We start from the raw sequence: 11,388 nt of genomic DNA on the forward strand, positions 1-11,388 counted from the left end.
TGTATTTAGTGGTAGTGTTTCATACAGAGGAAACAGCAAGACAGGAGGCAGAAAGGGGCTTGGTGAGGAAGGCAAGAATCCCAGTGTGGCCGAATCTTTGTATGAGAGGGGAACAAGAGGGTGTGTGAAATAGGGCAACATACTAGTTGTTCTGTTTACGTTATTAAACCACTAACTTCACTACGAGTTAACATACAGTTAACATAACAACTGGGTCAGAGTTAGTTTTAATTTGGGAAAGGGAACATAGCACATATAAAAGCGTGCAAATAGGAAGTTCCTGAGAACAAAGAAAGAAATGGGTATTTTTTAGTTTGTCTATTAAAGCTCAGTAAATGTTTATTGAAGATGATGCCTTCTTCTTTTTCTTTTTTTTTTTTTTAGAACTTTATTTATTTTTGAGACAGAGAGAGACAGAGCATGAACGGGGGAGGGTCAGAGAGAGGGAGACACAGAATCTGAAACAGGCTCCAGGCTCCGAGCTGTCAGCACAGAGCCCGACATGGGGCTCGAACTCACGGACCGCGAGATCATGACCTGAGCTGAAGTCGGCTGCTTAACCGACTGAGCCACCCAGGCGCCCCAAAAATGATGCCTTCTTAATCACATACCTTTCAAGGAAATTTTCAGGAGATTAAATCACCCAAAACCATATACCCCTCCGAAAGTGGAATTAAGATGTGGTAGAAGAAATTAGATTTTGGCTTACAATTAGTAGAACTATATTACCTTAAATCAATGACACATAACAGTACATTGTTGTTTATTGGAATTAACTCTCTAAAATCAGTTCTGGAGTAAAGTTCTTAGTAATGAAGGAAATGAAGGGATTTTTTTTCGGTAAAAAAAAAATGGAATATAAAAATTTTAAAGTATTTTTATCGCTTTTACAGGTGGTACCACAGAAACATCACCAGAAATCAGGCAGAACGTATTTTGAGACAAGAGGTAACTCAATGTATTAACAAATAGCTTGTGAATATTTTCAGAATTTCTGAGAGATGGGCATTATGAAGACGTGACCCAACTAGAAAGTTTTTTCTTCCTGTTCTTTATAGCTCTAAAATATTATTACAACTTTATGTCTACTGCACATTGTCTGATACGTTGGAAAGCAGATGTATTTGTATCAGATCATGTTTTTCATGGACTTTCACTGTCATTTGAGAAATGTTTTTTTCCTGAAATGATTTCAATTCCACCGTACTGAAACTGCTCATTCACTTCAAAGTGCGTTCTGCTAGAAGAGTCTATATTTGAATTGCCTATATGCCTCTGCATATCAGGCAGCAAAATATACACTGTCTTTATGAGCTTAGCTAAGGCTTCTTAAAAACACAAATATAGAAAAATACACAGTGCTGCACTTTCTTTGTTCTTTGGGAACAAAAGGAAGAGTGGGGGAACCAAAATATCAAACTCAGATCAAAACTGCACTTTTAGGTCAAAACAAAACAGAACTGCATGCAGTTTCCAACGGACGGTAAGTGTGAACTGTGGGTAAAAGTAGTCAAACCTAGAAACTAGGGAAGATGTGTGTGTCATTTTATACTGCTGTCGGATGTTGAGGAAATCTAGAAATGTGAGTGAGAAAGAATCAGTTCTGTAACTAAAAAGTCAATGCCAGGAATGGCTCAGGACACAGAGAAGGTCCAGTTAACTAGCAGGGGGATAGACAGAGTTTGAGGGACACAGACCCAGTCTCAGCTGGTGATGGGGACAGAGGTTGGAGGTCAGGCCTGGCTTCTCTAGCTAGGAGGAAGTGGGGTGTGGCAGCAAATGTAGTATTCATCCGGCATGGTGACAGCAGGTGGACTTCTGTAAAGAGATGTTAGTAGGTCTAGAATAGACACGTAGGCAGAACTGGAGCAGGCAAGGTCTCAAACAGGCCCATGGCAAGCAAGTTAGTCACAGGCGATATGGCCACAAGATCACATGGGCTGTGCAGGGTCAGCCTGAGAGGTTCTGCAGCTGAGAGGAAGTCACAACAGAGCCAGGGGCGCACCGCCCTACAAAGACTAGAAGAGCAAATTGCACAAACCCCCATGTACCTAAAACCCAGATATCACAAATAGCAACATTGGGCAGGAACATTCTTTAACAAAATAAAACACAGCAGATACAATTGAAACCTATCCCTTCTCTCATCTGTTTCATGCCGCCCATTCTCCAGAGGCAATCACAATAGAAGGGTGTGATCCCATTGTGTCCATGTGCTTATATTTTTATCATATATATGTGTATATATATGTGCACATTATATTTTATCATATATATGTGCATGTTATGTGTTTTAACATTTCACATAAGGAGATCATATGTATGTTGATTAAAAAAATTTTTTTAACGTTTATTTATTTGTTTTTTTGAGAGACAGAGACAGAGCATGAACGGGGGAGGGGCGGAGAGAGAGGAGACAGAATCTGAAGCAGGCTCCAGGCTCTGAGCTGTCAGCACAGTGCCTGATGTGGGGCTTGAACTCACAAACTGAGGTCATGACCTGAGCTGAAGTCAGATGCTTAACCCACTGAGCCACCCAGGAGCCCCAATTTTTTTTTTCAACGTTTATTTATTTTTGGGACAGAGAGAGACAGAGCATGAACAGGGGAGGGGCAGAGAGAGAGGGAGACACAGAATCGGAAGCAGGCTCCAGGCTCCGAGCCATCAGCCCAGAGCCTGACGCGGGGCTCGAACTCCTGGACCGCGAGATCGTGACCTGGCTGAAGTCGGACGCTTAACCGACTGCGCCACCCAGGCGCCCCCAGGAGCCCCAATTTTTAATGAAACATTGTATTTCAGTTTTATTCACATGGGTATATAAAGATCAAGCACATTCCTTTAACTGCTGTATACTATTTCATTATGAGTATACCAAAATGTATTTATAAACATTCAAATTGTTTCTAACTTCTTAGTATTACCAACAGCCTGCCAAGAACTTTCTTGTACAGGTCATCTTGTACCCATGGGCAAGGATTTTTCTTGTTATGCCCAGAAATGACCTGATCAGAGTCTACGTGTGGATTTAACATTAAAGATGTTTTGGAATCATGATTCAAAGTGCTTGTCCTAAGTTACGCTCTCACAACGAATGAGAAAACTGGCCCCTTACATTCTGGCCAACAGTTGGTAACTTCATACTTTTTTTCAATTCACTGAGAAATTGTATATATGTTTTATTTTCCTAATACAATTTTTTAAAATGTCTGTTTATTTTTGAGAGAGAGAGAGAGACAGAGAGACAGAGTGCAAATGGGAGAGGGGCAGAGAGAGAGGGGGAGGCACAGAATCTGAAGCAGGCTCCAGCTGTGCTGACAGCTCAGAGCCAGACGTGGGGCTCGAACTCACGAGCTGTGCGCGATCATGACCCGAGCTGAAGTTGGACGCTTAACCGACTGAGCCACCCAGGGGCCCCCTGTGCATGTATTTTAAAATGTGCATTTCCTTGATCGACAGTTCAATTGAATGACTTTTTATGTGTGTGTTGGCGAGTTGGGCTTCCTCTGCTGTTACATGACTGCTAATATCCTTTGCTCATTTTTCTATATTGCAGTGCTGTTTGCCTTTTTAACTGATTAATATGTATTTAAAAAGTATATTCTGAAAACCTGTCTTTTAGGTTACCACCATATTCTTCTCATTTCTGGCTTAAAATTTTTTCATGCTCTTATTTTTACACTTTAAAAGATGTTAATGTCAAATTTTTCAGTTTTTATGATCTCTCTCCTTTTTTTTCCTTTTTTAGTATAATAAATCCTTCTCTCTTCTGAAGTAATAAAGGAAGTTTATATTTTCTTTTAAATGCCTTAAAGATTTGCTGTTCGTTCTTAGGTCTTAATCTAAAATGTGTGTTTATGTGTGCTATGTGTGTGGATATTTTAAAATGTATCTTAAAATATTTTTGTAATTTACATATTTTCTATGAAAAAAAAAATTTTTAACGTTTATTTATTTTTGAGAGACAGAGAGAGACAGAGAACGAGCAGGGGAGGGACAGAGAGAGAGGGGGATACAGAATCTGAAGCAGGCTCCAGGCTCTAAGCTGTCAGCACAGAGCCCCGTGAGATCATGACCTCAGCAAAAGTCAGTTGCCTAACCAACTGAGCCACCCAGGCGCCCCTTTATTTTCTGTTTTTTTAAAGTACCTGGATTAAAACCTAATGGTCATGAGGCATTTAAATTTTTTTATGTTTATTAATTTATTTCGAGAGAGACAGAGCCAGGGTGAGCAGGGGAGGGGCAGAGATAGAGGCAGAGAGAGAGAGAGAGAGAGAGAGGGAGGGAGGGAGAGAGAGAATCCGAAGTAGGCTTTGCACCATCAGCACGCGGCCTAACATGGAGCTCAAAGTCACGAAGCCGAGAGACGGATGCTTGATTGAGCCACTGAGGTGCTCCGGTCACGAGGCATTTAAAAAATATATATGTGGCAGGATTCTCACACAGAGAGTCGTGACACTGAGGCTTTTCTTTCCTGGAAACAACTTTATTCCTGCCGGCACCGCTCCGTTGGGTTCATACCCGAAGAACTGAGCCCCGAGCACCACGTGGCGTAGTTTTTTAATGTATTTTTAAAAATTCTTTGTCTCCTATATATGGCAACATACAAACATGCAGTCTGATCAAGTGGCCTCATGTTACAAGGTCGTGAGGGATGTTGACATGTATGCATATAGCCAGGTTGAGGTTTTTTTCCTTTCCTTAGGAAGGGGACCCTACCACATTTATATTTCTGGTTTGGGTTTCCTAATACTTTATTTAGCATTTGTCCTGTTATGTTCACAAGGGAGCCTGGCTCCCAATTTCCCACTCTCTTTGCCTAGTTTCAGTATAAAGGCTATGCTAGCATCATAAAATGAAGTAGGACATGAGGTTTTGTCTCTTTTTCCAGTCTTGAAAATAGTGTATATTGAATGCAGGTTATTTGTTCTTGAAGTTGCATATATCTCTCATGAAATAGTTTGGACATGCTGCTTTTTCAGATATTCAACTACTGATTTAATTTCCTTTTCTTTTTTGAGATGTTTGATAATTTATAGTTATGTGGAGAATTGCCTATTTTATATTTATTTTCAAATTTATTGCATACATTTTTATAGAGGTACCTTATAATTTTATTTATGTCATATTTCAATAGTCGGTATGTTCATATGGTTTAAAAATCAAAAGACTCTAAAGTTTTCTTCCATCCTTGTCCCCAGGCCACCAATTCCCTTCTCCATAGACAAACTTCTATTATTAGTTTATTCTGTGCTTTTTCAGAAATATTTAATACGTACACAAATAGAAACATGTTTTCTTATAGTGTTATTTTTACACAAATAGTAATATATATACTCTTGTGTACATTACTTGTTTCATTTAACAATATATATTGGGAAGGAATCTTTTCACATCAGCACACAAAAAGTGTCCTCATTCATTCTACACATGCATAGTATTTCTTACTTTGGATGTATCACAAATTATTTAAAAATTTTAACGGAAATCTAAGTACTATACTACTTTTATGAGTATATATGTAGGATAAATCACCCAAGATAGAAATTCTGGGTCAAAGGGAATGTACATTTCTAATTTTGGTGGACATTAAATTACCCTCTATAGTTGTACAATTAATATTTCTACTAGAAACGTAAGAGAGTGCTTATTTGCCCCACAACCTTCCCAGCAAGTGTTTAATGAAACACATGGATCTTTGCTCTCTGACATCTCATATCAGTGTAGGTTTCAGCTACATTTCTCTTTTTAAAAACTTATTTTTATTAAAAAACTCTTTTTAACATCTATTTATTTTTGAGAGAGAGACAGAGCATGAGCAGGGGAAGGGCAGAGAGAGAGAGGGAGACACAGAATTGGAAGCAGGCTCTAGGCCCTGAGCTGTCAGCACAGAGCCGGACGACATGGGGCTCAAACCCGTCAACCATGGGATCATGACCTGAGTGAAAGTCAGACGCTTGACTGATTGAGCCACTCAGGCGCCCCTCAGCTACATTTCTCTTATCCTGGGAATGTTAAGCATCTCCGTATATATGAAATTTTATATATTTGTCTCTCCTTTTCTGGAAGCGGTCTGTTCATATCCTTTGCAAAATTTTCAGTGGGCTTTTTAAAAAATGCTTTCCTCACAATTTGTAGGACCTCTGCAGCTATATTAAGGAAATTAGCTCTTTGTGATATGTGGCAATACTCTTCCCAATTTTTCAGTTCTTTTTTTTTTTTTTTAATTTTTTTTTTTTTCAACGTTTATTTATTTTTGGGACAGAGAGAGACAGAGCATGAACGGGGGAGGGGCAGAGAGAGAGGGAGACACAGAATCGGAAACAGGCTCCAGGCTCTGAGCCATCAGCCCAGAGCCTGACGCGGGGCTCGAACTCCCGGACCGCGAGATCGTGACCTGGCTGAAGTCGGACGCCTAACCGACCGCGCCACCCAGGCGCCCCTAATTTTTCAGTTCTAATACTACCTTTTTCCATGAATGGTACTTGAATTTTTTGTGTTTGAATTTATCAGACGATTTTTTGCAAAGCTTTAGTGTCAAGTTAGAATTGTCTTATAAAAAATATTATAAAAATATTGTAAAAATTTTCCCCATGTTTCTTGATTGCCTTAGTGGTCTTATTTTTAATGTATGCATGTTTGAATAATTTGTAGTTATTCCTGACACAGAGTGAGGTATGGATCCGATTTTATTGTTTTTCTAGATGGTTACCAAGTGTCTATCTTTTCTGCATTGATTTGAGACGCCACTTTCCTTAGAAACACAACTCCTATGTTGCACTACATCTGGACTTACTACTTGCTTTCGTTGATCCTCTTGTCTATTTATGTGATGCCTTTATCTGTTTTAAATACTGAGGCTTTCTTTAGTGTGGCTCACCTCCCTCATTATTCTTTTTCAGAAATATTCTGAAGATACATTTTATACATATGAACTTCACAATTACTTTGCCCAGTTTATAAAAGCTTCCTACTGGTGCACTAAATTTACAGAGTAATTTAGGGAAAATTGTTTGGGCATTACAAATCAGTACAGTTTGGGGACCAATTTGTTCTGGGACCCACATATTAATTATTCATATAGAAAAAATTAAAACTAGGTCCCTACTTCAAGCAAAAATAAATCTTGGTGGATTGAAAACCAATGAGAGGAGGAAACATCTTTGTATTCTTTAGGAGCGTTTAAAATTTTTCTTCATTGGGGTGCCTGGGTGGCTCAGTCGGTTGGGCGTCCAACTTCAGCGCAGGTCATGATCTCACAGTCTGTGGGTTCGAGCCCCGCGTCAGACTCCGTGCTGATTAGCTCAGAGCCTGGAGCCTGCCTCGGGTTCTGCGTCTCCCTCTCTCTCTGCCCCTCCCCTGCTCATGCTCTGTCTCTCTCTGTCTCAAAAATAAATAAAAATATTTTAAAAATTAAATAAAATAAAATTTTTCTTCATTTAGCTCTCGCAAATTTTTAAGTTTATTTTAAGGTATTTTTTGTTGTTGTTGCTACTGTAAATGAGTGTATCTTTTTTTTTTTTTAACCTGTGAAAAAACTTGAGTTTTGTGTTAATTTTGTAACTGATGACTTTGGTGAATTAAAAAAAAAATGTTTGTAGTAGTTTTTTAGTTGATTCTCCCGGGTTTCAGGTAGAGAATCTTATCAACAGCAAACAGTGATAATTTCAAACCCTCTTGTACAATTTACTTTAATTAAAACAATTTTTTTGAGAGAGAGAGAGAGAAAGCATGTGTGAGCGAGCAGGGGAGGGGAAGAAGGAGAGAGAGAGGATCTTAAGCAGGCTACACGCTCGGGTCCGAGCCTGACACAAGGCTTGATCCCATGATTCTGGGATTACGACCTGAGCTGAAATCAAGAGGCGGACTCTCAACCAAATGAGCCACCTATGTGCCCTTCCTCTTTTACAATTTAATCCAGTATATCTTGTCTGGTTTGTTTTTTTGTTTTTTTTTTTTTTTTTGTCTCTCATTTAATCGCATTAGCTGGTATCTCAGAGCAACATTAAACACCAGTGCTGACAGTGGGGTGTTTCTTTTTCCTGATTTTAGTTGGAATGATTTGCACAGAAAGCTTAATGCTGGACTTGGGACTAATGTAAATAAGGGCTATGGTAAGGAAGTGCATATATATTACTATTTTACTGAGAATTTAAAGACAGCTGAGGGGCGCCTGGGTGGCTCAGTCGGTTGGGGGGCCGACTTCGGCTCAGGTCATGATCTCGCGGTCCGTGAGTTCAAGCCCCGCGTCGGGCTCTGTGCTGACAGCTCAGAGCCTGGAGCCTGTTTCGGATTCTGTGTCTCCCTCTCTCTGACCCTCCCCCATTCGTGCTCTGTCTCTCTCTATCTCAAAAATAAATAAACGTTAAAAAAATTAAAAATAAAATAAAATAAAGACAGCTGATACTAGAAATGGAAATTTTTCAAATGCCCTTTCAACATCTACGGTGATGTTTATGGGATTTTTATCCTCAGATCTATTAATAGGCTGAATTATATGAATAAAATCCCTGATATTCAAGTACTCTTGTATTCCTGTATGCAATCCCTCTTGGTCATGGTATGTTATTCTTTCCCCGTGTGATTGGACTCAGTTTCTTAGTATTCGGCTAGGATTTTTGTGTGGACACGAGTGAGACTTGTTAGTAATTTTCCCTTTTGGTGCACAGTCTTTGCTGTGTTGTTGGTGTTGATGGTAAACCCACTTTATATAAAAATTTAGAAGTCTTTCTTTCCACGTGCTCTGGGATCATGTAATATTACAATGTGTCACTGTGATGTTTTTAATATTGCAGCTCTTTTAAAACCTCATCTGTTTTCCCGTTCAGTAGGTCTATTAACATTTCTAGATAGTCTGAAATCAATTTTGATAAATTTTGTGTTTTGCTACTTAATTACTCATTTCGTTCAAGTTCAAATGTGTGGAGTCAAGATGATTCTTTTATTTTATTTTATTTTTTCTGGATCCTTGTGGCTTAGTTTTTGATAGATTTTCCCCATTATTTATTGGTTGGGTTGGTTAACAATTTATGTATTTCATTGTTTTTCCCTATATAACCAGATTTTGTATTTAATTACTATCTTAATTACACTGTTGCCTTTATAATTTGTTCCTTTCTGCTTTGTCTTTATTCACTTTCTTCTTTTACTTTACTTGGTTCTTATCCTAAATGCTTAAGGTGGGTACATTTATTTTTGTATTTCCTTCATTTATTGATATAAATAATTAGACTGAGTACTATTTGAATAGCAGAGGTTCCGATATGTGGCGTCCCCTTATTGTTTTCTAGATGTTTTCATTTTTATTTGGATTTCGTTGAGTTATATCAAAGAGAACTTTACCTAGTAGTAGCTTTCTCCTTTGGAGCTTGTTATGAATTCCTACTTTTATTGCTTTGTTGCCATGGTTGCTGTTTGTTCTCTTTTCACTTTGAAGAAGAGGTCACTACATATACAACTTTATTATATGCGTATTATATATGCATATATATACTGTACATACAACTTTGCTTTTTACCTCTTAGTCTTTTCCATTTGTGTCCCCTATGGTATGGAACACAATCCTTGGACATGGTAGGAATTCAATAAAAGCTAGATTTTTATTATTTAAAAAGTTTTTAAATGTTTATTTATTTTTGAGAGAGAGACAGAGACAGAGACAGAGACAGAGACAGAGCATGAGTGCCCAGAGAGAGAAGGAGACACAGAATCTGAAGCAGGCTCCAGGCTCTGAGCTGTCAGCCCAGAGCCCGACGCGGGCCTCAAACTCACAAACCATAAGATCATGACTTGAGCTGAAGTCGGACACTTAACTGACTGAGCCACCCAGGCGCCCCTAGATTTTGATTCTTTTAAATGGTTATGAGAGTTTTTGGTTTGAAACTTTTGGCCAGAAAATGAGGCTTGTTCCTTGGTAAGCATCTGGAAGGAAGAGGAGACTCTGTTTGATGTATTGTGTTCACCTTGGGGGTCACACCATTGTGTTTGGTTTGGGCAGGTCTCAAGCAACGTATTGACACTTCATAAGTGTAAACTTTCACAGGTTTGGCAAGCTTCTGAGATATTTCCCCCTCCGCCAGGGTAACACTCGGTAAAGGTGAAAACTCTTTACGATATCAAACAAACAGCCCAAACCAAACAGTGCAACATTCAAAGTCATTGAAAACCAATTTACAGCTGTATTGGAGTTTCCCAGAGGATGTCTGTCAGGTGGAATCCAATTCATAACCTAACATCAACCTTACGATATTCTTCTCTCCTGCTGATTCTCTTCTCGTCTCTCCCATGAGAGTTGCTTCTCTCTGGCAGCAACTAAAATGGCTCCCCTGCCCTTCTTTCCAGACTCCCTCAAAGTTTATTCTCTTTCCATCCCTATCATGAATTCTGCTCACTTTGCCCATTCCCTGCCTTTCCAGATGTATTTCTCCCTGCTTCCTTCACTCCATCAGCCATCTTGTTCTTTTTCTTCCAAAATACCACCTGTCAATCTGTCTTTGAGTGCTTCCTATTCATCAGCTATTATCTTGACCAATTATCTATTATCTTGACCAATATAACAAAAAATAACTAAATGGTGGGGTACAAGGTTGTCAAATGCAGAATTTTTCTCAGAGCAATCAGGAGCAAACTTGTAAAAACACTCATACTTTACAAATTCTTGTCCCAATTATATAGGGGTGATGTATGTATTTGTATACAATATAAATTATTTTATAGGTGTGACTTCTTCACATATAAGGGAGATAAGATTGCATATATTTGTGAAAACAATCTCATCCACTTACACTAAGTCGGTACAGTTTGGATTTTGTTCCTGAGATGTACGTTTGTCTTTCTTCTTAGTGAGGAATAAATTTGTACACACAATGTCTTGTTTTGCAGTCTAAAGAAGGTGCATTTATTGTCAGAGATTCGAGACATTTGGGATCCTACACGATTTCTGTGTTTATAAGAGACAGAAGGTAAGCAATTTTTGTTTGATGTTGAATTATGTATTTTGAGAGAGTGGGGGGAGAGTTCATACACATGCATGTGTGCGGGGGATGGGGCAGAGAGAGAGGGAGAGAGAGAATGCCCAGAAGGTTCCGTGCTATCAATACGGAGCCTGATGTGGGGCTCAAACTTACGAATTCTGATATCATGATCTGAGCCAAAATCAAGAGTCAGACGCGTAACCAACTGAGCCACCCAGGCGCCCTAGAGCTGGAAGGGAAGCAAGTGTGATTTTGTTCACTTTAGAGATAACAGTCCTTGGGACACTCTGTCTTACGGAGACACTGTCACATGGAGAAAGTGAAATCTTGGTATAGAAGCTTGATGGCTTGGAAGTTAGTACAACCAATCTATTCAAGTTGCATCCCTAACCAGCTCTGTGTATGACATTGGATAAGT

At 39.0% G+C, this 11,388-nt stretch overlaps 1 protein-coding gene across 2 annotated transcripts in view; it reads left to right on the plus strand.

The window, feature by feature from the left end:
* TXK (TXK tyrosine kinase) overlaps window positions 1–11,388 on the plus strand; it is a 61,165-nt gene that overhangs the window by 25,351 nt on the left and 24,426 nt on the right. For both annotated transcript variants that reach the window (XR_007151611.1, XM_047856405.1), the window contains 2 exons: window positions 894–948; window positions 10,879–10,958. Coding sequence is in view for 1 of the 2 variants with exons in the window: in XM_047856405.1 (XP_047712361.1) it covers window positions 894–948; window positions 10,879–10,958 (135 nt within the window). In the remaining variant the exon portion in view is untranslated. The remainder of the gene's footprint in view (window positions 1–893; window positions 949–10,878; window positions 10,959–11,388) is intronic.

Source organism: Prionailurus viverrinus, chromosome B1 (assembly GCF_022837055.1).
Source record: "Prionailurus viverrinus isolate Anna chromosome B1, UM_Priviv_1.0, whole genome shotgun sequence".
In the NCBI taxonomy this organism is placed as follows: domain Eukaryota; kingdom Metazoa; phylum Chordata; class Mammalia; order Carnivora; family Felidae; genus Prionailurus; species Prionailurus viverrinus.